At 42.1% G+C, this 27,590-nt stretch overlaps 1 protein-coding gene across 3 annotated transcripts in view; it reads right to left on the bottom strand.

The window, feature by feature from the left end:
- The window catches only part of inpp4b (inositol polyphosphate-4-phosphatase type II B), a 268,417-nt gene that overhangs the window by 228,936 nt on the left and 11,891 nt on the right, over positions 1 to 27,590 (bottom strand). For all 3 annotated transcript variants that reach the window (XM_047365702.1, XM_047365701.1, XM_047365700.1), the window contains exon 2: positions 18,213 to 18,257. In XM_047365702.1, the coding sequence (XP_047221658.1) occupies positions 18,213 to 18,257 (45 nt within the window). The remainder of the gene's footprint in view (positions 1 to 18,212; positions 18,258 to 27,590) is intronic.

The following is a 27,590-nucleotide window of genomic DNA, read 5'->3' as shown; positions in this document are numbered from 1 at the left end:
TCTTTCATCCTCTGAGGTTAGTGCATTACATTTTATTTTAAAACAAGTAAATAAAAAGTATCAGTAAATTGTAATTTTTAAATGTTCTATGAATTGGGACAGACAAAACTACCCATCAGACTTTATTTAACTTAAATAACCATCTAATTCTACAAGCTGTGGTGATAAATTAGAAACCAAAAGCTAATAGAGGATGTGAAAATAAAGATATCTGATGTATGCAAAACAAAGCATATTTTGAAATGTCAATTAGGGGATGCCAAAGCCATAAAATCTTTAAAATTCATTTTGACAAAATGACAAAATAAAAATGTCATCAATAGATGCAGGTGTTAAAATGCAAAATGTTCACTTGATGTTTTTAACAAGGGTAAAGCTCAGATTTTGGCTGAGGTCCAACTGTGTGAGGGTTTTTTATTTATTTTATTTTACTAAAGAACAATTAAAACATTTCATTCACTAGGAAAACAGGAAATTGTCTTAATGAGATTATGATTGAAGGAGTCTCCAGACCATGCACTCAAAATTTCAATATTTTTTAACTCTTTTTGCATTTGTGACACAATGCTCCATCATGATGGAAAATCAATAGATTACCACCAAATTCTTCATGCATGCTTGAAAGAAGTGGTTGTTGAAGAATGGTTGGACATGCACGCTTCAACAACCTGATAGGATCATGCAGTGGCTGCAATTTTGTTGGCTACGCATCTATAATGCAATTCTCCTGATCTTGTGACTGAGGAGGTCAATGTAGTTATGTGAGCTCATCATCAGTTTTCAGAAACAATTTTAGATTATTTGACTTGTGTGACATGGTGACATTATTGTGCTAGCAGCTATGAAAAGATGGACGCACTATGGTCATAAAAAGATGGATATGATGAGCATCATTACTCAGGTAGGCTGTGGCATTTAGACAATTCTCAACTGGTACTAAGGGCCCAAAAATATCCCCCACAGCATTACACCACCAAAAGCAGCCTAAACTGTTGATGTTTGTGCTAGCTGGGATGAACTGAGCTTTACAGAAACAGCTGACTACTCTACTCTGATTTTTATAATATCTTACAATGTGAAATTCTTCTGAGCTAAAAGATGGAAACTGAAGCTACAGTTCAAAAAGGCTCACCAACATTGGATGAACAATAACCAACTGGAAAAGCATTTCCTGGTCCAAAGAGCTTCCATTTCAGCTGGGGTCAGAATGTGGTGTACATGTAAAAGCATGAATTCATCCTGCCTTTCGCAACGTTAAAAGTCAATTTCCTCCCTATTCTGAATTTCAGCAAGTCATCTTTACCATGTCTGCATTGAGCTGCTGCAATATGATTGGTTGCTTTGCCATTTGTGTTAATAATAATAATAATAATAATATTGTGGACAGCAGATTTTTGTTATAAAGCTATGTTTTAAGCTAATAAAAGCTTTTGCAAAAGAAAAAAACGAAAAAAAAAAACATTTTATTTCTTTGCATAATATTCTGCAATTGTAGCGGCAAGGTTTCCAAAGCCTGTAATCTGTACAAGTAGCAGACCTTTTGGCCATAACTGTAAAACCAGAATAAAAAACAGCATCACTCAGTATCAGATTCTTTCAGCAGCCGGAGGAAAACACGCAGCAATACAGGGCTGTTGGATATCCTGCAGCGCAGCAGACCTCATGCATCATCTCTTAGGGGTTATTTTAATTTCATATTCCCCTTTTCATTCCAGGCAGCAGAAATTTGGGACTCACTTTAAAGAGGTTTGACATTTGCTTATGCAGAAAGAACCCTGAAGAAATTTCTGCTCACACAAAACCATGTTCATGTGAACCAAAACCAACAGCATCTATGTGCTTGTGTTTCAGTTGCTGCTTTGTCATTACTGCAGTGACAAAAAGTCTTTACATTAAACTTGGTTGTTCTGTGATAAAGCATTGAAAAGTGGGTTCATCGTAGTGCTGTCTAAAAATAAAAACTGACAAAGGAGGGATATTGTGAGACAAGTTGTTTACTGCACCATTTCTCAGGGGAGACCCATAGAAGAGTTGCAAACACTCAAAGGCATACATCCCCCTTATATTTTAGGGTTTACATGAAACATTTGATCTCTTCTTTTTCTGGGGTAGAATAATTATGAAACATGAAACATCTATGAATTTTCATTACAAGGACTGGGTGCACAAGATTGAATTTATTGTGAATGATCCCTAATCTGCACAGTGTTGTAATAACAAACAAGCTCAAATATTCAGACAGAGCTACTAATTTTGAACTAAATGCCAGCTTTGCTGAGGCAACACTCTGACTGCATGTTTGAAAAGTCTTCTTGGCAGAATTTGTAGAGTTTAATTTAATTGTTTGGTTTCCTGGCACAGACTTGGCTTTTAAGAATATCTCGTGGATTTTAAGGCTGAAATTAGAACCACTCTAGGTGATTAATATTCATGAGCTTTGTCCATTGCAAAACAAGTTTCTATGTGTTTTTGGGATCATTCCTCTATTAGAATGCCCAGTTGGGTCCAAGTTCCATCCACTTAGCTGTTGGTTTTATGTGAAGTTCAAGAATTTGGACGCCACCCTCCTTCATTATTCACTCTGATACACTTTCTGCCATGCACCAGTATCACTCACCCCTATAATACTACCATCGTAACAGTTGGTACAGTGTTCATACGTCAGAGAGCTTCACCTTTGGTTCTCCAATATAGTCTGTTAATACCACATTAATGCTTAGTTCCTAAATCCCAGTGCCTTCCCCTTTGATTATTGGAGATATCCTCCTAAGATTTCCTCTGTGAATCTCCTTGCTGCACCTCTGGCTGCCCTCCTGACATCAGCAATTTGGATCATTCTAGCAACTTACCACTTGTTCACCTGCCTGTCCACCCTCCAATGTTCCCCGTTCCTTAAACACTATCTCTGGAAGAAAACCAAAGAAGATATCACAAAGCCGCTGATCACCACCACCTGCCGACCTTAGACTGTGGATATACTCACCTCCTCCTGGACCTCCTCCTTCACTGCAAATAGTAAGAATCCATCTACTACAATATCTCATCGAAACAAATGTTCCTACTTCAAACAATGACCACTTACCTCTTCCCCTCAGTGCCAAAACAGAACAAAACCTAAAAGAAACATAAACTTGTACATTCATTTCAATAAACCTTCCAAATCTTCATGTTCTGTCCATAATTGTTGCCAGCGCTATTCTTTTATGCATCAAAACAGAAAAACTTTGTGGGGATGTATGAGTATTTTTGACCCTATGTGGATTAAAGAAAATTCACAATCAAATCTTGAGCACCCAGTTCTTTTGTATTTGAAATTCAGTCAAGTGATCCATTATGCCACCATGACAACTTAACAGTTAAAATTCATAAATTAAAAAAACCTTAATAAATTGGACATTTGTGCTGATAATAAGCTGATCTTCATTCCTGATCAGCATTGTGAGTCTCCTAAGAGTATTGGGACAATAAGTTAAATATACTTTAAAGGCAGTGATCAGCATTGTATGTTTAACCTTAGCCAGTTTGATGATTGGTACTGGAAATGGTGGCCATTTAAACATCACCACATTGGCATACTCGAAGGAATGTGATGCTTTGATACAACTTCTGCAGCAAGTACTTTTACAACTGTAGGTGTGGGTGGCAGGAAAAGGAAATGGAGAAAATGACGAGACAGGACAAGAGAGTCCCCTAGAGAAACATTTTGAGTTTTAGGAAGGAAGTCTAAGGGGAGTGGAAGGGGAGTAAAGGGGGTAATGAGGGAGAAACATGGGTGTGGGGAGGAGAAATATGGCTCATTAAAATGTCACAGACTTAAATAATGGTTTGGAGAGCAAGAAGAAAAAGGAATGAACAAATTTGCAGTGCCTTCAAGACAATTACATTTGCAGATCCTCCTGTTGATTACTGGTAAATTGCCTGCCTTAGCTTAGGTGAAAATTAATTCAACAATTTCATAACTGGCAATTTCAGTCAAGTTACTCAACTGTCAAAGTAAATGGGACTGATTTCCAAATTACCACAACAATTGTGCAATTTGAGTAATAATGTTTGCCCATCCTTGGAGACTTCAATTACTACGGTGTATTTATTCAGTGACTGGAATACATTGAAGTCTTTCAAGATTAATTTTCAGGCAATATGGTTTTGAAGCAGAAGGCTTCTGTGACCTAAAAAATGAATCTAAAATGAATCAGAGGGGAGCCCTGGGGGTTGCCGCATGAGATAAATATATGCTCATCTCCAGAAGATGATTAATCAACATGATAAGTATCATCTCCTAGCTGCATTTTTGTCCAGCCTCAAATCTGTTACTGCTAAATAAAATCCAGTGCAACCAATTAGCTTCAGAAGTCACCTAATTAGGAAAGAGTCCACCTGTGTGTAATTTATTCTCCCTATAAGTCTAGCTGTTCTGTAAAGGCCTCAGAGGTTTGTATATTATATTATATTATATTATATTATACTATATTATATTTGTGGCTTAGAACATTTAAGAGAGCTCTTTCCAATTCATCATCTGAGGATGAAAACAGTATGACATAAATGCAAACCTACAAAGACCTGGCCAACCACCTATGTTGACAGGGCAGGCAAGGAGAATATTAATCAGAGAAGCAGTCAGGAGATCCATGGGAGTAGCTCCAGAGATTCATAGCTAAGGTAGCATACAATTGTCAACAGGACTACTATTAGTCATGCACTCAACAAATCTGTCTTTTGTGGAAGCGTGGCAAAAAGAAAGTCATTGCTGGAAAAAGCAAGATTAAGTCCTCTTTGCAGTTTTCTACAAGCCATGTAGAAGACACAACAAATAAGTGCAAGAAGGCATCCAGTCAGATGAAGAGTAAAAGAGAATATTCTGGCATTCACTTCACTAAGTGTGGTGGAAAGCCATCACTGCTCATCATCACAAACACACTATATGCCCACAGTGAAATGTGGTGGTGGGCACATCATGCTGAGGATGCTTTACTATAGCAGGGACAGAGAGGCAGAAGTTGATGGGAGGATGGACCAGACAATACCAGACAATCCTGGAAGAACACCTTAGAGGCAGTAAAGACTAGAGACCAAAGCAAAGGTTTAGCTTGTATCAGGAAAGAGAACATAAACATACAACTGAATGGTTTAGATCAAAGTATAGTTCTGCATTAGAATGGCCCAGTCAAAGTACAGACCTTAATTAATAATCTGTGACAAGATTTGGTCCAAACATCTTATTAAAATTCTTTGACGTGCGATTCTAACAAGAGATATAAAGATTTTGGTAAAGTAAAGACCTGCATGACCTTTACTTTTTTACTGGAAATCAAAGAAAATATGCTTTTGATGCTTTTTGATATTTAGCTAAAAATATGTATGCAAGTCATAGCAAAAATGGGTATATGAATTATGATGTGAATGAATTTTATCTCCTACAGTTTTAACTGCAGTATTGCTGATCATTTTTAAATGACATAGAAGGAAAAAGAAAAAATACAAATTTTTCAGGCACTGCTACAAAGAACCAGGATCATTAGTCTGACCAGAACAAACACTGGTGATGTGAAATGCTTTCACTGCATTTAATCAGAGCGCAGAACTGAGGTGACACTAGAGATATCACAGCTACATCTTAAAGTGAAACTTTATAGAAAATAAAGAAAAATTGACAGATCACTGAATACAAGAATATTAAAAATCCAGACTTTTTTTTAAACCCTTATGAGAGATACACTACTGGTCAAAAGTTTTTAATCCTTTTCTTTTTGTTTATGACTATTTACATAGTACATAGAACGCATCAAAACTGTGAATGAACACATTGAATTATGTAGCAAACTAAAACTTGTTAAAGTACTTTAAATATGTTTTATATTTTATATTTCTTAAAGTAGCTGCCCTTTGCTGTGATGACAGAAATATTAACCTTTGGCCGTCTCTCAATGAACCTCTGGGAAGTTCTTTCAAGACTCTTTGGAAAACCATTGCAGGTGACCTCCTCATGAAGCTCATGGAGAGAATACCAAGAGAACAAAGCAGTAAACAGAGCAAAGGGTGGCTATTAGAATCGAGTTATTTCACACTTTTTGTTTACTATATAATTTCATGTGTATTCGTTCACAGTTTGCTGTTTGTTTTAGGGGAAGTCTTGTCTTGACCAGTCAGCAAATAGGAAACGAGCTCTCCACGTTGATTAAAGTAAAGGTTGCCAGTCCATCGCAGGGCAACACACAAACCACCATGCACACACTCATTCACACACCTAAGGGCAATTTAGAGAGACCAATTAACCTAACAGGCATGTCTTTGGACTATGGGAGGAAGCCGGAGCACCTAGTAAGAACCCAAGCATGCACAGGGAGAACATGCAAACTCCATGCAGAAAGACCGCCGGTCGGTCGAACCCAGGACCTTCTTGCTGCAAGGCAACAGTGCTACCAACTGCGCCACCGTCCAACCCCTCCACATGATGTAACTAAATAAAATGATTTAATCCCCAATGAAGATTTCAACTCCTTTGAGAAGGTGGAATTAGAAAACAATTTTTTAAAACAGACAGTCTAGATACTGTAATCATAAAAACAAATACAGTCAACTCTTGATTCAAATAGATTCTCATATTGATATTTTTTCTATTAAAAAGGGCAATTTCTCAGAAAAACTTACAAATGGATAGATTATTACATATTCTGAAACCAGACAATACTGGTGGCAAAAATGAACAAAACCTCCAGTTAGAAGTATTCCAATTACAGTGCCTTGCAAAAGGATTTCTAACATTGTGTTACATCAATCAATTTTAATCTGTCTTTTTAGGACTTCCACAAATCTGGCCTTTAGGAAGAGGCATAAGAAGACAGTCTTTGCTAAAAGAAGGGCAGTGTGCCTTCTAGCCATGTAGCAAAAATTTGGATGCAGCAAAAATATGAAAGAAGGTGCCCTGGTCTGATAAGACCAAATTTAAATGTTTTTGCCTGCATGCAAAAGGCTATTTGAGGTGAAATGTGGGACGCTTTTGTTCTGCAGTGACAGGGAGGCTGGTCATAGTTTATAGAAAGGTAGATAGAGCTATTCAGGAAGAAAACCCTTCTTGTTTTCTTAAAAGTGTTAGTTTGACATTTCAATCTATTCCTTCTTGTTTTCTTAAAAACTTTGATTAAAATTTTTATTTAATTCACACACATGTGCATATTAATGTGTTGTCAGCTGAAAGTGGATAAACCTGTCAGCCATTCAGCCAACTCAGTTCCTCAAGAGTTATTTTAGGCATGCTGCTTGTCAAGTCTGTGTAACTTTTTATTAGGAAAAGAAACACTTCACATGCAAGTAAAATGCGCAGCATGACTTCAAAGATCCATCACTCTGTCACTATGTAAGGAAAATTACTTTTAAATCATTATCTATACTCAGATTTTAGAGGGAGAGACCAAAAGAAACCTCAGCTTCTATTAAAGAAATCTCACAGAGGTTGATGTGGGTCACAACGACATGAATAATTAAGTGTTTATAATGTAAGTTAAAGTTTTATAATTATGGCACCCTCTCATTAGCAAGACCAAAAAATGTGGAATTTGTCACAATTCTAAAAGAATCATTGTCACCATTTAAATCTGTATTATTAAGTTTAGATTTAAATGGAGTATATTTACACTAAAGCAGCTTGAACATATTTTACTATTCTTACAGTTAGTTCTCATGACTATTTCTTCTCTATTAATCTACTTTAATCTGAATAAGAATCAGCTTCATTGGCCAAGATTTTGTGCACCAACAAGAAATCTGACTTCGGTTTGAAGTGCTCACAGCATACAGATATTTAGTATAAATATATAAACCTCAGAGGAAATCAAAATAAGGATAAAAAGACAAGAGTGTAAATATATGTGTATGTACTGCTATTTTTCGTAAAGAAAGAAAAAAGAAAGGTCGATTGTGGTAGTTAGCTGACTACTCTGGCTATAAGGTGTTCATTGTGTTTACCAGAGAGACAGTCTGGGGAAAGAAACTGTCTCATCTGCCGGCTGGTTTATGCAAATAGCACTCTGTAGCGCCGACCTGAAGGTAAAAGTCTAAAAAAAAGTCTAGTGTGCAGGATGTGTGGGTTCTGCAGAGATGTTAGCTTCTGTTTTTCTTGCCCTAAACCTGTACAAGTGCTGGATGGAGGCAGGGTCATAGCCAGACTTTAGAAAATACTGAGGTCCACTACTCATTATCACCCTGCACATCAGTTACAATGAAGACCATAGCGTAATTAAAATGGAAGAATTTATTTAAAATATAAGTGACATGAATGTGTCATGTATTTGTGTGTGTGTGGTTGTGTGTGTGAATCCATGGGTAGCGACATCACCTGAAGCAACAGGGGACTCAGAGCACAACCATGATGATTCACTGAAATGACATGAATTATTTTATATAAATGTTGATTGTTCACACTGCACAAACACATTCAAAGAGTGAAGACTAGTGAACTGTTATTTGGAGAAGAACGGAATCAAAGTAGAATATTTTTTAGCAAGTTATCGCTGCTAAATGTGATCTCACCATCAGCTGCACTCTTCTTCTTCTGGTCTTTATTTTAGCGGTAGGGTATGCAAAGCTGCCCTTGTTTTCATAGACCTTGAGTTTGGCTGATTTAAATGGTAAATGGACTGAATTTATATAGCGCTTTTCCAGTCATACAGACCGCTCAAAGCGCTTTACACTAGAGCCACATTCACCCAATCGCACTCACTAACGCTCACACATTCATACACCGATCGGTAGGCAACTTGAGGTTAAGTGCCTTGCCCAGGGGCACATCGACATATGGCAGGAGGAAGCTGGAATCTAACCCACAACCTTCTGATTGCAAGACGACAGACATTGCTTTTTCGTTTTCATGGTCTGCCCGCAAAGTACTGCCCAGAACTCAAAAACGAAAAAGCATTGTCTGCTTTGTTTTCTTTTTGATTATGGCATAAAATGTGCAGTCGTGAAGAAGAAAATGCAAATGCAAATAGGATGATTGATTACTAATTTTATTTATGGGTCAAATAATGCAGCCACATTCTTAAAATGAAAAAGCATTTCCAGAAATGCTTTTTCATTTTCAAATTTTACATTTCAAATTGAATTTTGGTATCTATTTGCTGGGGTACATTTTGAAAAATAAATCTCAAATGTCTTTTTCTTTTTCATTTTAATTAAGTGAAAGAATCAGAATCAGAATCAGAATCAGAAAAGCTTTATTGCCAAGTACGTTTTTGGACATACAAGGAATTTGTTTTGGCGTAGTCAGTGCAATACAGTACAAATTAAACAGTATACAGGTCCTTCTCAAAATATTAGCATATTGTGATAAAGTTAATTATTTTCCATAATGTCATGATGAAAATTTAACATTAATATATTTTAGATTCATTGCACACTAACTGAAATATTTCAGGTCTTTTATCGTCTTAATACGGATGATTTTGGCATACAGCTCATGAAAACCCAAAATTCCTATCTCACAAAATTAGCATATTTCATCCGACCAATAAAAGAAAAGTGTTTTTAATACAAAAAATGTCAACCTTCAAATAATCTTGTACAGTTATGCACTCAATACTTGGTCGGGAATCCTTTGGCAGAAATTACTGCTTCAATGCGGCGTGGCATGGAGGCAATCAGCCTGTGGCACTGCTGAGGTCTTATGGAGGCCCAGGATGCTTCGATAGCGGCCTTTAGCTCATCCAGAGTGTTGGGTCTTCAGTCTCTCAACGTTCTCTTCACAATATCCCACAGATTCTCTATGGGGTTCAGGTCAGGAGAGTTGGCAGGCCAATTGAGCACAGTGATACCATGGTCAGTAAACCATTTACCAGTGGTTTTGGCACTGTGAGCAGGTGCCAGGTCGTGCTGAAAAATGAAATCTTCATCTCCATAAAGCTTTTCAGCAGATGGAAGCATGAAGTGCTCCAAAATCTCCTGATAGCTAGCTACATTGACCCTGCCCTTGATAAAACACAGTGGACCAACACCAGCAGCTGACACGGGACCCCAGACCATCACTGACTGTGGGTACTTGACACTGGACTTCTGGCATTTTGGCATTTCCTTCTCCCCAGTCTTCCTCCAGACTCTGGCACCTTGATTTTCAAATGACATGCAGAATTTGCTTTCAACCGAAAAAAGTACTTTGGACCACTGAGCAACAGTCCAGTGCTGCTTCTCTCTTAGCTCAGGTCAGGCGCTTCTGCCGCTGTTTCTGGTTCAAAAGTGGCTTGACCTGGGGAATGCGGCACCTGTAGCCCATTTCCTGCATACGCCTGTGCACGGTGGCTCTGGATGTTTCTACTCCAGACTCAGTCCACTGCTTCCGCAGGTCCCCCAAGGTCTGGAATCGGCCCTTCGCCACAATCTTCCTCAGGGCCCGGTCACCTCTTCTCGTTGTGCAGCGTTTTCTGCCACACTTTTTCCTTCCCACAGACTTCCCACTGAGGTACCTTGATACAGCACTCTGGGAACAGCCTATTCGTTCAGAAATGTCTTTCTGTGTCTTACCCTCTTGCTTGAGGGTGTCAATAGTGGCCTTCTGGACAGCAGTCCAGTCGGCAGTCTTACCCATGATTGGGGTTTTGAGTGATGAACCAGGCTGGGAGTTTTAAAGGCCTCAGGAATCTTTTGCAGGTGTTTAGAGTTAACTCGTTGATTCAGATGATTAGGTTCATAGCTCGTTTAGAGACCCTTTTAATGATATGCTAATTTTGTGAGATAGGAATTTTGGGTTTTCATGAGCTGTATGCCAAAATCATCCGTATTAAGACAATAAAAGACCTGAAATATTTCAGTTAGTGTGCAATGAATCTAAAATATATGAATGTTAAATTTTCATCATGACATTATGGAAAATAATTAACTTTATCACAATATGCTAATATTTTGAGAAGGACATGTAAACATATCTACAATATAATATAAATATATGTGCACAGTTTTAAGTGAGTGAGAGTAAATATAGAGCAGTATAAGATGCAAGAGCAATACAACAGTGCAGATGATCAGTGTGCAAGTATGGCAGTGCAAGTAAAGCAAGAGTCCAAGCTGAGCGTGAATGTAACGCATAGAGTTACAGGTTACAGGTGTCCTGTCAGCAAAAAAAAGGGGGGGGAGTGTCAGTGTGGTTTCCGGGCTTTGTTAACCAGGCTGGTGGCAGATGGGAAAAAACTGTTCTTGTGGCGCGAGGTTTTGGTCCGGATGGACCGCAGCCTCCTGCCAGAGGGGAGAGTCTCAAAGAGTCTGTGACCAGGGTGGGAGGGATCAGCCAGAATCTTCCCTGCCCGCTTCAGGGTCCTGGAGGTGTACAGTTCCTGGAGCGACAGTAGACTGCAGCCAATCACCTTCTCAGCAGACCGAATGACACGCTGCAGCCTGCCCTTATCCTTGGCTGTAGCAGCGGCGTACCAGATGGTGATGGAGGAGGTGAGGATGGACTCAATGATGGCTGTGTAGAAGTGCACCATCATAGTCTTTGGCAGGTTGAATTTCTTCAGCTGCCGCAGGAAGAACATCCTCTGCTGGGCTTTCTTGATGAGGGAGCTGATGTTTGGCTCCCACTTGAGATCCTGGGAGATGATGGTTCCCAGGAAGCGGAAAGATTCCACAGTGTCAATTGTGGAGTCACAGAGGGTGATGGGGGCAGGTGGGGCTGGGTTCTGCCTGAAGTCCACAACCACCTCTACTGTCTTTAGAGCGTTGAGCTCAAGGTTGTTCTGGCTGCACCAGTCCAACAAATGGTCCACCTCCCATCTGTACGCGGACTCGTCACCATCAGAGATGAGTCCGATCAGGGTGGTGTCGTCCGCAAACTTCAGAAGCTTGACAGACTGGTGACTGGAGGTGCAGCTATTGGTGTACAGGGAGAAGAGCAGAGGAGAGAGAACACAGCCTTGGGGGGAACCGGTGCTGATGGTCAGGGAGTCAGAGACGTGCTTCCCCAGCCTCACGCGCTGCTTCCTGTCAGACAGGAAGTCAGTTATCCACCTACAGGTGGAGTCGGGCACACTCAGCTGGGAGAGTTTCTCCTGGAGCAGAGCTGGGACGATGGTGTTGAAGGCAGAGCTGAAATCCACAAACAGGATCCTGGCGTAGGTTCCTGTGGAGTCCAGGTGCCGGAGGATGAAGTGAAGAGCTAAGTTGACAGCATCATCTACAGACCTGTTGGCTCTGTAGGCAAACTGCAGGGGGTCCAGGAGGGGGTCGGTGATGTCTTTTAGGTGTGAGAGCACAAGGCGCTCAAAGGACTTCATCACCACAGAGGTCAGGGTGACAGGTCTGAAGTCATTAAGCCCTGTGGTCCTTGGCTTCTTGGGAACAGGGATGATGGTGGAGGACTTGAAGCAGGCTGGCACATGACATGTCTCCAGTGAGGTGTTAAAAATGTCTGTGAAGACTGGAGACAGCTGATCAGCGCAGTGCTTCAGGCTGGCTGGTGAGACAGAATCCGGACCAGCAGCTTTCCGGGGGTTCTGTCTCCTGAAGAGTTTGTTGACGTCCCTCTCCTGGATGGAAAGAGCCGTCCTCGGCGTGGGTAGGGGGCTGGTGGGGGGGAACTTCAGGGTAGGGGTTGGAGGTGCCAAGGCCCCTCTTGAGGTTGGAGAGATGGAGGTGGTGGATTGTGGCTGCAGCTGTTGGGGGGCGTCGCGGGGGATGGTTGCAGGACTGTCCCTTTGTCTTTCAAAGCGGCAGTAGAACTCGTTCAGGTCGTTGGCGAGGCGTCGGTCGTTGATGGAGTGGGGGGCTTTCGGCTTGTAGTTGGTGATTTGCTTGAGCCCTTTCCAGACAGACGCAGAGTCGTTGGCTGAGAACTGGTTTTGGAGCTTCTCAGAGTACAGTCGTTTGGCCTCTTTCACTGCCTTGCCAAACTTGTACTTTGCCTCTCTGTATATGTCTTTGTCCCCACTCCTGAAGGCCTTTTCCTTATCCAGTCTTAACCTTCTGAGTTTAGCTGTGAACCAGGGTTTGTCGTTGTTGTAACTCACCCTGGTGCATGATGGTACACAGCTGTCCTCACAGAAGCTGATGTAGGAAGTCACAGCCTCTGTGTACTCGTCCAGACTGTTGGTAGTAGTCCTGAACACATCCTAGTCTGTACAGCCTAAACACGCCTGGAGATTCTCCACAGCCTCACTGCTCCACTTTCTTGTCGTCCTCACAACAGGTTTGCAGAGCTTTAGTTTCTGCCTGTATGCAGGAATCAGGTGGACCATGATGTGGTCGGATTGGCCCAGTGCAGCACGTGGGACGGCGTGATAAGCGTCTCTGATGGTGGTGTAACAGTGATCCAGAATGTTGTCCTCTCTGGTCGGACATTTTATAAACTGTCTATATTTGGGGAGTTCGTGGGTCAGATTACCTTTGTTAAAGTCACCAGCGATGATTACTAAGGAGTCCGGGTTGGTCCGCTCCACACTCGGTATCTGGTCGGCGAGCATGCGCTGTGCGACCTGCACGTTAGCTTGCGGCGGGATGTAAACACTGACCAGGATGAACGAAGCGAACTCACGGGGGGAATAGAAAGGCTTACAGTTTATGATGAAGGATTCCAGGTCTGGAGAACAGTGCTGCTGAATCACTGTCACGTCGTTGCACCAACCACTGTTGAGGTAAAAACAGATTCCTCCACCTTTCGCTTTGCCGGGGAGTTCCGTGTCTCTGTCCGCTCTGTAGAGCTGGAATCCTGCCAGCTGCAGCGCAGAGTCCGGTATTAATCCACACAGCCACGTCTCCGTGAAGCACAAAACTGCCGATGAATAAAAGTCCCTGTTTTTCCCCAACAGCAGTTGTAGTTCCTCAATTTTGTTGGGAAGTGAGCGCACGTTAGAGAAAAATATTCCAGGTAACGGTGTTCGTAGTCCACGCTGGCGAAGTCGTACCAGCAACCCAGCCCGTTTCCCTCTCTTCCGGCGTTTCACCGCGTGAACAAAGGTGAGCGCACCTTTGACCAGAATGTCCAAAAATTCCAGAGCAGTAGGCAGAAAAGTTGGAAATAACTCCTCTGGTGTAGTAGCCCTGATGTTCATGAGTTCTTCTCTGGTGAGAGAGCTCCGGGTACCATCACCATCAATAGGATTATTGATTACTAATTTCATTTATGAGTCAAACAATGCAGCCACATTTTTAAAATGAAAAAGCATTTCTGAAAATGCTTTTTCATTTGAAATATGGTAATGATTTGCTTCCATACAGTATTTCATTCGTACTTAACTTTGCATATGATCGATGATTGTATGACATCCTTGGATCCAGTTGAAGTGTTTATGTCTGTTTGCCAGCAAAGAGACATCAGCACGCTTGTCTCCCCTATCCGGTCCCTTTCAAAGGCCGTGTGGAAGAGGGTGGATGTAGCAACAGCTGTGCTTTTACTTGGGCAGTGGCATCACAGTAAGTCCGCAGTTATCCCGTTTCCTGTCTGTGCCGGAAGAAGGTTAATGCACTTTATTTTGAAAAGTTCCAGAAGAGTTCATACCGGAGTTTAATGTTGAAATCCATGGCTGGGTCCCAACAGTATGATACAGTCATTTATTAGTGGAGTTTATGAATGGTACACCGAATATGAATTCTTGGACATTTTAGCATTAAAAAATTTTTTTTTCCCCAGATTCGGTTCATTAACCTTATTGTACATTTTTGTTTCCTTTGTGAAAACTTAATGTTTGTTTTAAAAAGCTTGTTTTTGTTCCCTTAGGTTCCTCAAAGTGGAACTAACCTCCTCATAACACTAGTTCTGCTGGATAGGCTATGCTAGCTTTTTCACTCCCCTTCTTCGTTGCGAACAAATATTTACAGCTCTTTGCTGCATCACCGGCCAGTGCTTTTTCATTTTTTATCCTCTTCTCTCGGCTCCTTACCTTTTTGGCTGTCTCTGTGTCTCTGTGACAGACAGCCCTAGAAAAATAAAGGAGGGGGTGAGTCGGGCAGGTGTCTGCCTTCATTCTGGGAGCTGGAGTCAGGCAGATGCCCATGTAAGCCGCATGACCAGCATGGATTGTTTATTTTTTTTTAAATCAAGCACAACCCGAACCGATCCTTTGGTCCTGTCCCTCTGCGATAGGTGACCGGGCTGGCCCACCAGGAAATGTCCCGGTGCTCCTAATGGCCAACTTCCCCACATGAACCCACTTTTAATATATCAGTTTAGAAATTACAGCATCAAGGCCAGAAACCAACAAGCTGTGATATAATAATCACAATTATGCAGCTTGAGCTGTTAAAAATCAGTTGACAGCATAGCGATCTTGATAGCAAAGTAGGTATACCTGTCAACACCATAATGCACAGTTCCCACACTGCTGAATGATTTTAGTTTAGGGAGAGTACATATTTCTATGTATCATACCATCGGCAGTTTTCTTAGCTTTAATTTAAGCCACATTTAAAAAAAATCCTATAAGAAATAAGGGTGCTACGGCCGTTTTTGTGACAAATACATGCTCATACTGTATCACAACAGCATGGTTTTGTTGACGTGACTCAATGCACAGCAATGGTGCCTGTGTGCTCACGTCACTTTCTGTAGTGGATGATAGGCGATGTCCAATCCAGTGATGTATATCAAAGGGTCAGCCCCGATGATCCTTTCTAGACCTGTTTGTTGCAGTCTAGACCTGTCTTGTTTTGTGGATGAAATAAACTTTAAAATAGACAATCCAGCCCCTTAGTTTTACACTAATAACCACAAATGGGACTCACCAAACAGTGAGCAGTAAAACAAAGCGAGAGACATCCTGACTGATTAAAGTAAAAAAAAAATGAAATCATATTACTTCACAAGAGAAACATTTTACACTGAAAAAAACAAACTATTGGGATGTGAACGTTATTTAAAAAAAACATCCCTCGGTTTGTTTCCATTCAAACAGATTTTTTTATGATGAATAAGGTCAAATTTATATTATTGTGAATTGGAGCAGTTCCTCTTTAATCATCACTATCTTAGTGAAGCATTGTTCCGGTAAAAAAAAAATAGTTTCTCTACAGTTATCTCATTAAATATTCATTGGCTGTGATGTTACTAAGGAGGTTTGATGCCACTCCCACTCACACACACACAAACACACACACTCTTGTTTTGCTATATGCAGTGAGGACCATGTGTTGACTCCCATTGACTTCCATTGATTTTCAGTCAGGAGGGGGCTCGGAGTAGAGCTGCTGCTCCTCCACATCGAGAGGAGCCAGTTGAGGTGGCTTGGGCATCTATACCGGATGCCTCCTGGACGCCTTCCTTGGGAGGTGTTCCAGGCACGTCCCACCGGGAGGAGGCCCAGGGAACGGCCCAGGACACGCTGGAGGGACTATGTCTCTCGGCTGGCCTGGGAACGCCTTGGACTCCCCCCCGGAGGAGCTGGAGGAGGTGTCTGGGGAGAGGGACGTCTGGGTGTCTCTGCTGAGTCTGCTGCCCCCGCCACCCGGTCCCGGATAAGTGGAAGACAACAAGTAAGAGTAGGAGTACGATTTTCAGTCATTTTCAGCCCTTTCTATGCCCTAACCTTGACAATAACCCTAAACCTAACCATTACCAGTGCATGCCTAACCCTAACCTTAACCTAAAGTCAATTCACACCTTAGTCCTAAACCTAACCGTTAGCAAAATAGGTCGTGAGGACCAGCAAAATGTCCTCACTTTGGTACAAACGGTCCTCAATTTGATGGTGAAATCGGGAAAATGGTTCTCACTGTGATGCCAAGACAGGAACACACACACACAATGTGAAAACCGTTAAGGCCAATAATAAAAATGTTCAGCCCTGTGGAATTTAGAACAGCTGCAACTCATTCACAAATACGAACCCAGAGTTTAACAGGAACTAAACATCCTTAAACACGTACATAAAATTCCTACTTAAATAACCATTCAATTTAAAAAGGCAATTCTACCAAATATTCAGGAAATGGATGTAAATGTCTAGCTTCAAAGAAAGTAATACATTCTCTAAAAGATCTCATTACTTTTTGCAAAAATAAATAGTTTTGATAATCCTAACTCACTTAAAACAGTAAAGGTTTAGTCTGATATAACATCAGATAGTGAGAAAAATGTTTTTTATACCAGTCTATCAACTGTATATAGACTGGTAAATAAAAAACAAACAATTCTATTTGATATTTCATTTAACACCCTAGAATGAAACATTATTTGAATAATATCAGATACCTTTACTATCCACCTTTACCTTCTCCAAATATGTTCCACATTTGCTTGGGATTCTGAAAGACGTCATGAAGTTTCTGATCCTTAAGTGGTGCAGTCCAAACCCAGGAATGGCAGCCCATACTTTTCTGGGCCTCAGATTCTCATTCCTCAATCTAAAGCCAAACAAACTGAAAACCTTCTAGCCTCTAGCATTTACAATTCTAGTCCCTGTATGTTAGAACTGGAAGGGGTGACAAAGACTGGTGCTGGTGGAGACCTTATACAGATAACACTGTATAAAGTTCCAACTATGGCTGTACTGAGACTAATGGGCCCAAAGTAAGAGGCCTGATAGTCGTATTATTTCACATAAACTGAGCAATAGGTATTTTTATTAGTTCTCAGCTGTGTCTTCTACCAAGAAAAATCATTAATTATTTAGCAATTTTGCCTTAAAAGTGCAAACTAAATCAAAATCTGAACAGAATATAAATATTTAAACACTAAAACAAGAATTCTAAATGGTTTAATCTCTTTTTCAATATACTAGTATGTAGAAATGTCCATAAAATCTAAACAAACAATATCTTAATAAAAGAAATGGAGCAGTCCTATTGTTGTAGCAAACATATTTGTGAATTATTTGCAACAAGACTTGTAAATGAGTCATTCTTTCTTGGGAAATACGTGTTGTGACTAACCAAGTTTATTAAATGGATGTGCTCAAGTTTGCTTTTAATTCAGAGTTGCTGGATGTATTTGGTCCTTCTTTCTATAAAATCAACAATCTCAAAATGCAAGCATAAAGTGTGGTTAATAAAAGACAGATACTTTGTGTTATAATAGAAAATGTTAGGTTGTACAAGAAGATTTTAATTTGTCAGTCTCCCCTCAGTGCCATCAACTGGCTGTGCTGGCGGGCCAACCTTTTACCATTCTTGAATTGTAGCAGGGGGCCTGAAAGGACTGAAAATGCCCCCCAGGCTACACTTTGGACACCCCTGCTAGTACGTGTTCACATAATGTATGATGTGTGAAATAATAACTTTCTGGCAGATTACAGACTTACCGATGCTAAACTCCAACTGCCGCAGCTTCGGAGTTATAGTCCCACCTGTTGGACAGAAAAGACAAGAGAGAAAGGTTAAGACATCAAAAATGTAAGTTTTCTTGACCTGTTATTTTTTTAAATCGGTCACTGGGTTAAACAAAACAATTTGGGGAAAAAATAAAAACATTTTCTAAATCCTTTTTAAGACTTATGTACCAAAGAAATTTTGTTTAGAATTCTGATGGAAAAGTATTTTTTAACTTACTGTATTCCCCTGACGTACTGTAGCTTTGAGTGCACCTTTTTTAACTGCCTATGCCTTCCCTTCCCTTCCCTTCTTCCTGCATGTCAGTTGGGTCTCTTGTTTATACTCCCCCATGTTTTCTGTGTGTGACAGTGTGTGAGTAAATAAGAGCCATAATGTTCTAGGGTCTCTTTTCCACCTGCACACCTGGGAGGCAACATTCATCAAGCCTCCACAGTATAAATACCAAAACTCTGCCGCCCGCTGCTCAGCGGATTGTCATCTCCTCTACGTGTTGCCTCAGTGTGACTGAGAAGGAAGACAAGCTCGGTTCCCATACCTCACATAATTTGAAATCCTTCACTCTGTACATGTTAGAGTCTCTACGTGTTTCGTCTCCTGGCAGCCTTGTTCGGTCGCATCCTTCTGACCGGCGCTCATTTCAGTCTGCCTTTCCTGCTCCCTACATTCTTCACATCCAGTCACACTGCAGCTCTGCGCTTCAACTTTCATGTCGTTATCTGGAATCCTGCTCTGACAACCGGTTCACTCATAGCCTGATGGCGAAACACTGCAATGTCACAACATTCTCTAGTAAGAAATCAAGTATTTGAGTCACTAACTCTTAAAATCAACTTAACCCAATAATTTACTCAGTCAATACGCATAATGGGAGTTTGTGGACCAGAGCTCAGATAGTGGAAACTATTTTAATAAGAAAATAGCTCAATGGAAGAGCAACAGTATTTTAAAATTCTAAGAGTGTGACAAGCTCCCACAACCGTTCATTTAGGTTATCCAAAAACTGTCAGGGTGTTCAAATGAGAGTTTATTGTATGGAGGGCTCATGCCAGAAAAGATGAGCGGTGTACTGTACCTCTTTTATCTGTCACCAGTGCCATCTCTCATTCATCATTCTCCCAGTCCGACACCACCGCTCAAACCCAAAGCAGATGAAACACCTGCAGGTTGGAGCTTCACACGGAGGCCGTAAAGCACCAAGCGGTGTTGCTGATGTGCCCACAGACAACTGGCCTCTCTAAGGCTCATCAACTCCACTAATGGGCCACAGATACTGGATGATTTCTGATGTATTGGAGCCACAAGTGTTTAGATAACAGACATTAAATGAAACGCAGATAATTTATTACAGCTAGATAGATTTTTGTCACTCTGTTCTCTACTGGCAGCTATAACTGTGTGTCTGGTCAAATCAACTTGGTTTTGGAGTTTCTCAAAGGAAAACATGCTACTGGGATGTCCATATCAAGCCTAGGAGCTCATTCGGTCTGGCCAGTGATAGTGCAATATTTGTCTCTAAATAAAATATGCATATACATGTGAACAAAATAGTTGGTACCCCTTGGTTAATGAAAGAGAAAGCCACAATGGTCACAGAAATAACTTGAATCTGACAAAGGTAATAATGAATAAGAATTCTATCAAAACGAACAAATGAAAGTCAGACATTGCTTTTCAAACATGCTTCAAACCTATGAAACACGCCTGGACAAAAATGATGGTACCCCTGAAAATAATGTGACCAAAGGGACTTGTTAAATCTAGGTGTGTCCATTAATTAGCATCACAGGTGTCTACATTCTTGTAATCAGTCAGTGGGCCTATATATAGGACTACTGGTAGTCACTGTGCTGTTTGGTGACATGGTTTGTACCACACTCAACATGGACCAGAGGAAGCCAAGGAAAGAGTTGTCTCAGGAGATTAGAAAGAAAATTATAAAAAAGCATGTTAAAGGTAAAGGTTATAAGACCATCTCCAAGCAGCTTCGTGTTCCTGTGACTACAGTTGCACATATTATTCAGAAATTTAAGATCCATGGGACTGTAGCCAACCTCCCTGGACGTGGCCGCAGGAGGATTGACAAAACAAAGAGACGGATAATATGAACGGTAACAAAAGAGCCCAGAAAAACTTCTAAAGAGATTAAAGGTGAACTTCAAACTCAAGGAACATCAGTGTCAGATCGCACCATCCGACGTTGTTTGAGGCAAAGAGGACTTAATGCCAGACGACCAAGGAGACCACTATTGTTGAAAAGAAATCATAAAAAAGCCCGACTGGAATTTGCCAAACTACATGTTGACAAGCCACAAAGCTTCTGGGAGAATGTCCTATGGATAAATGAGACACAAATTAAACTTTTTGGCAAGGCACATCAGCTCTATGTTCACAGATGAAAAAATGAAGCATATGAAGAAAAGAACACGGGCCCTACTGTGAAACATGGAGGAGGCTCTGTTATGTTCTGGGGCTGCTTTGCTGCATCTGGCACAGGGTGTCTTGAATCTGTGAAGGTATAATGAATTCTCAAGACTATCAAGGGATTCTAGAGAGAAATGTGCTGCCGAGTGTCAGAAAGCTTGGTCTCAGTCGCAGGTCATAGGTCTTGCAACAAGATAATGACCGTCTGGAAAAGGCACCCTTTAAACCTGAGACAACTGGAGCAGTTTGCTCATGAGAAGTGGGCCAAAATACCTGCTGAGAGGTGCAGAAGTCTCATTGACAGTTATAGGAATCGTTTGATTGCAGTGATTGCTTCAAACGGTTGTGCAAAAAAATATTAAGTAAAGAGTACCATCATTTTTGTCCAAGCCTGTTTCATAAGTTTATTTTTTTAAATAATTCTGTTGAAGCATGTTTGAAAAGCAATGGCGGACTTTCATTTGTTCATTTTCATAGAATTTTTATTCAATATCACCTTTGTCAGATTCAAGTTATTTCTGTGACCATTGGGGTTTTTTCTTTCATTAACCGAGGGGTACCAACAATGTTGTTCACGTTTGTATATACATGCTCCGACTAATACACAGTCAAATGGAGCACAGCTTAGAAATGGGAACTCTGTTTGTTTTGCCAGAATTTAAATCTGGAAATTACATCAGAGCAGAGTTGAGCATGTTCCAGTTGCTGATTGGAGAATTCAATGTGACTTGTTAAGTGTGATGTTCAGCAAACCTTTCCGCAATTCAGTGCTTCGAGCAAGAATCTTAAAGAAGGACTACATGATGACATTACACTGAACTAAAATATTTTATTCAACAGATAAAGTCCCTGATATTGTGGAAATCAGGCAATGTTTATGATCCTGAAGCTGTTTATTTAGATGCATGTCAACAGAGTTCAAATAGTGTTCTTAGACTGAATGTTCTTATTCTGCTATGTCACGATTCAGTAGACTTTGCACTCAAACTGCTTCGACCAAGAAAGATAATGTTACCTACTGGTTTGGAACCGTTTCTCCCTGAAAACGTAATAAGGTTTGGATAGTAGAACATGTTTTTCTTAACAGCTTTTTAATGTGACGTGTAAAGGCTTTCCTAGCTTTTCCCCTGGTGGGGTGACCAGCACCAAATGACATTATGATGTTGTGATGGCTGTGAGTTTAGCACTAAAGTCGGACATATGTTGTGCCGAGATTCCCTAGTCCATAGGCTGCTCAGAACCACGGGTCCAGGAACCCAGTTGGGTTCACTGGGAGATGACATAAAAAGACCCAGTCCAAAGCTAAGGCATTCCCTTATCTGTTGAACTAAGGCTCTTCCCTCAAAGGCCTTTGTCTTTTTGAATTCTCATTGTTCCTTCTTCCAAAACTTTCTTTCAACTTACATCAGGGACTTGGAGCTCCAACCTTTGCACAAAAGCTTATTTTCCCCCAGAGTTAGCTTCATATTTGTTATTTTATGTTTTTATTTCTTAACTTAATCATGGAACCAGATTAGTGCAAGGAGATTCGCAAAGATACCAAAAATCTCAATATATTAATTTACTTTGAATTGAAATATAGATATTGTGAAATAAAACAAAAAATATATATTTTTTGTGATATACAGTATACGTAACCAGTAGGTGTGGTATTATCTGATGTGTTTGTCAGTGCTCTGTGGTGACTGTGCCTGTGCTGTTGCAAGTGTTTGGTAAGAAATCACATATTTTATCACAGTTGTGTGGTTTATTTAATCGAATTCAGGTACCTCTTTTTAATATTTGTATTTATGGATTTTGCAGTGTGGCCAATCACAATTTTTAGAGGGTGCTTTACTTTTATTCAGCTGCACATGGGAGTAACAACTTGCCAGGTATAAAGTTGTATAGTTAGTAAATTAAATTCTAGGTTTAATTTTCATGTAGTTATCGTTTTGGATGTGCTGTGTCCTGCTGTCTTTTTTGAGTTGATTTGAGTAAACTGGTTTTGTTTATTCAAATCAAACTGGGCTGTATTGCATGTCAAGTTTGATGTGAATATTGAACTGCTGTGGTTAAACACTCAGTTTTTTTTTTGTCAGTGTCTCCATTGACCTTTAAACTATTGTGGAATTCATGAATAGTCCTCGCTGCAATAACTAGAGCTTTAAGTGACACATTTATAGATCAATAAATGTATCTATATTGCTAACTTGATGGAGTTACTTGATGTTTTGTGTTGATCTTGTGTTGCATCTTCTAAATCTCATTTATTTCTGTATGCAGTTAGAGCTTCCTGTTTATGGAAAATGATTTCTTCTTCAAGATGGACAGAGACTGATCAATTTTATTTGATGAGTTATTTCATTTCACTTCTACAACTGTTAGCAATATCATTTCATAACTTGAAATGCTCCTATCCAGTTTTGTTGGCTTCCAATCAGATTCCCAACAGTTGACCCTGAATATCCGCCAATAAAAACATTTAAACATTTAGTGTTTAACCTTCAGTTATACTGCTGCAATCTTTCCCCATATATTCAATTTTATTTATATTACAGGTTTGATAATAGCATAATAATTGGAATGATCCTTTTGTGTCTATATTCTCGTTCTTGTCAGCTGCAGATCTGCTAATTCTGCAACAACTGCAAAGAAGTATATAGGGACTTTACAAGAGCATAGTGGTAGTTTTATTTTTATTAACTACTGCTGTCTTTGTGGCTTATTTTAGGGTAAAGCATTAGTAAAACTGGAAAAGCCACAACATCCAGCAAGAAAATGACTTCGTAACAGGGTAACTTGACGAGTCTTTCTGCAATGAATGCTATCTGCCATGAATTATTAATAAGCAGAGATGATGTTACACTGTGTGTGTAGAGATTGAGAAAAGTAACACCAAGGTCAATAAAATATGTTTAATGTATTGTAAAATAATAGGAGATGGTAACATTTCTAAAATAATAAAATGGTTCATTAATAAAATAATGAAACTAACTGAAATTGTTTTCTCTTGGCTCATTGATCACTTCTGCAACTGCTGTGTTTGTGAATAAAGCAAGAGGAAGTAGAACCTGATGCAGAATAGGTGCAAATTGCCTTGATCTGCTGGACTTAAGGAGCAGGTTTGTTTCTGCCTTTTATCACTAGTTGTTTTGTAAATCTGATTAATCAAGACTGATACATGAAAAACAGCTTTTTTCTAATAAGAGATGGAGCAGTCTGCACTTCTTTCTGAATTCTTTCTTTTGTCCTTCAATGCACTGCTGTTCTTCAAGCCCTAATGCAATGTAGTAACTTATGTTATTTGCTTTTATTAAACAATGTACAACATTTAACAAACAGAAGAAAAACTACATTATGTTCTTCAAATTACAGCGGCTCATCTTGGTATGTTTACCTGAAACACAAATGTCAAGTCTTGGCATCATTTCACTGCATTTCTGTCTATTTCTATATTAGTTTTCGTAATGACATAAGTAGTTTTGGCCCAGTTTTATTTTAATAGTTGTAAAGTGCTGTTGATGTTTTTATCTGTGGTTTGAAAATGTATTTTTCATTAAAAAATATTTTTTTTAAATGTTTGTATGGTTACATTTGGAATAATAAAGGAGGAAGCTTGCAAGCCTGCAAATACCATCCCCAATGTGAAGTACGGGGGTGGCAGCATCATGTTGTGCGGGTGTTTTGCTGCTAATTTCTCTTGTCTTTTTATAGTGTATATAATATATTTGGTTTCTACTGTTGATGTACTTCTTTTTTTTTTTGTATTCTTTATCATGAAAACCAATACACAATAATGAATATAATTATCCCTCCTAATCCCTCCTTGAACCGCCACTTTAACGTGGTGGAGGGGTTTGAGTGCTCAAATGATCCTAGAGGCTATGTTGTCTGGGGCCTATATGCCCCTGGTAGGGTTTTCCATGGCAAACAGGCTCTAGGTGATGGGTCAGACAAAGAGTGGTTCAAGAATCCCTCATGAGGACCAAAATGTCGAGGCACGTGACGTCGCCCGGTACGGTGGAGCCGGGGTCCCACCCTGGAGCCAGGCATGGGGTCGGGACTCGCCGGAGAGCGCCTGGTGGCTGGGTTGCTCCTCGCGGGACCCGGCCGGGCCAAGCCCGAACGAGAGACGCGAGGCCATCCCCCAGTGGGCCCACCACCTGCAGGGGGAACCGTGAGGGACCGGTGCAAAGAGGATTGGGTGGCGGACGAAGGTGGAGACCTCAGCGGCCCGATCCCCGGATGCTTAGGCTGGCTCTAGGGACGTGGAATGTCACCTCGCTGGGGGGGAAGGAGCCTGAACTTGTGCGGGAGGTCGAGAGATATCGACTAGAAATAGTCGGGCTCGCCTCCACGAATAGCGTGGGCTCTGGAACCCATCTCCTTGAGAGGGGTTGGACTCTCTTCTACTCTGGAGTGGCCCACAGGGAAAGGCGGCGGGCTGGTGTGGGTTTGTTTGTTGCTCCCCAGCTCAGCCGTCTCGTGTTGGGGTTTACCCCAGTGGATGAGAGGGTCGTATCCCTGCACCTTCAGGTTGGGGAGAGGTCTCTGACTATCATTTCAGCCTACGGGCCGAGTGGTAGTGCAGAGTACCCGGCCTTCTTGGCGTCCCTGTCGGGGGTGCTGGATAGTGCCCCTCCCGGGGACTCCATTATTCTGCTGGGGGACTTCAACGCCCACGTGGGAACGACAGTGACACCTGGAGAGGCGTGATCGGGAGGAATGGCCTCCCCAATCTGAATCCAAGTGGTGTTCTGTTATTGGACTTCTGTGCTAGTCACGGATTGTCCATAACGAACACCATGTTCAAACATAAAGGTGTCCATCAGTGCACTTGGCACCAGGACACCCTAGGCAGGAGGTCGATGATCGCCTTTGTTGTCGTATCATCAGACCTTCGGCCGCATGTTTTGGACACTCGGGTGAAGAGAGGGGCTGAGCTGTCCACTGATCACCACCTGGTGGTGAGTTGGATCCACTAGAGGAGGAGAAAGCCGGACAGACTTGGCAGGCCCAAGTGAGGGTCTGCTGGGAACGCCTGGCGGAGCCCTCGTCCAGGGATGTATTCAACTCCCACCTCCGGGAGAGCTTCGACCAGATCCCGGGGGATGTTGGAGACATAGAGTCCGAGTGGACCATGTTCTCCGCATCTATTGTCGATGCTGCTGCCCGTAGCTGCAGCCGTAAGGTCTGCAGTGCCTGTCGCGGTGGCAATTCCAGAACCCGGTGGTGGACACCGGCAGTAAGGGATGCTGTCAAGCTGAAGAAGGACTCCTATCGGCTGTGGTTGGCTTGTGGGACTCCTGAGACAGCTGACGGGTACCGTGAGGCCAAGCGTGCTGCGGCCCGGGCTGTGGCAGAGGCAAAAACTCGGGCCTGGGAGGAGTTCGGTGAGGCCTTGGAGAAGGACTACCGGTTGGCCTCGAAGCGATTCTGGCAAACCGTCCAGCGCCTCAGGAGGGGGAAGCAGTGCTTCGCCAACACTGTTTATAGTGGGGATGGGAGACTGCTGACCTCGACTGAGGACATTATTGGGCGGTGGAAGGAGTACTTCGAGGATCTCCTCAATCCTGCCATCACGCATTCCGTGGTGGAAACAGAGGCTGGGGACTCGGGGTTGGACTCTTTCATCACCCAGGCTGAAGTCACCGAGGTGGTTAAAAAGCTCCGCGGTGGCAAGGCTTCGGGGGTGGATGAGATCCGCCCTGAGTACCTCAAGTCTCTGGATGTTGTAGGGCTGTCATGGTTGACACGTCTCTTCAACATTGCGTGGCGGTCGGGGACAGTGCCTCTGGACTGGCAGACTGGGGTGGTGGTCCCCCTTCATAAGAAGGGGGACCACCACCAACTACAGGGGGATCACACTCCTCAGCCTCCCTGGTAAGGCCTACGCCAGGGTATTGGAGAGGAGAGTCCAACCGATAGTCGAACCTCGGCTTCAGGAGGAGCAGTGTGGTTTTCGTCCCGGCCGTGGAACACTGGACCAGCTCTACACCCTCTACAGGGTGCTCGAGGGTTCATGGGAGTTTGCCCAACCGGTTCACATGTGTTTTGTGGACCTGGAGAAGGCATTCGACTGTGTCCCTCATGATGCCCTGTGGGGGGTGCTCCAGGAGTATGGAATTGGGGGCCCTTTATTAGGGGCCATCCGGTCCCTGTACGAGCGGAGCAGGAGTTTGGTCCGCATTGCCGGCACTAAGTCGGACCTGTTCCCGGTGCATGTTGGACTCCGGCAGGGCTGCCCTTTGTCACCGGTCCGGTTCATAACTTTTATGGACAGGATTTCTGGACGCAGCCAAGGGCCGGAGGGGGTCTGGTTTGGGGACCAGTGGATTTCGTCTCTTCTTTTTGCGGATGACGTGGTCCTGCTGGCCCCCTCTAGCCAAGACCTACAGCATACGCTGTGGCGGTTCGCAGCCGAGTGTGAAGTGGCTGGGATGGAGATCAGCTCCTCCAAGTCCGAGGCCATGGTACTCGACCGGCAAAGGGTGGCTTGTCCTCTTCAGGTTGGAGGGGAGTTCCTGCCTCAAGTGGAGGAGTTTAAGTATCTCGGGGTCTTGTTCACCAGTGAGGGAAGAATGGAGCGGGAGATCGACAGACGGATCGATGCGGCTGCCACAGTAATGGGGGCGCTGTGCCGGTCCGTTGTGGTGAAGAGAGAGCTGAGCCGAAAAGCAAAGCTCTCAACTTACCGGTCGGTCTACGTTCCTACCCTCACCTATGGCCATGAACTTTGGGTCATGACCGAAAGAACGAGATCCCAGATACAAGCGGCTGAAATGAGCTTCCTCCGTAGGGTGGCCGGGCACTCCCTTAGAGATAGGGTGAGGAGCTCGGCCATCTGGGAGGGGCTCGGAGTAGAGCTGCTGCTCCTCCACATCGAGAGGAGCCAGTTGAGGTGGCTCGGGCATCTATACCGGATGCCTCCTAGACGCCTTCCT

The sequence above is a fragment of the Girardinichthys multiradiatus genome, chromosome 5 (assembly GCF_021462225.1).
Source record: "Girardinichthys multiradiatus isolate DD_20200921_A chromosome 5, DD_fGirMul_XY1, whole genome shotgun sequence".
NCBI lineage: Eukaryota > Metazoa > Chordata > Actinopteri > Cyprinodontiformes > Goodeidae > Girardinichthys > Girardinichthys multiradiatus.
The sequence above is the reverse complement of the archived record's forward strand: the minus strand, read 5'-3'. Positions and strand labels throughout refer to the sequence as shown.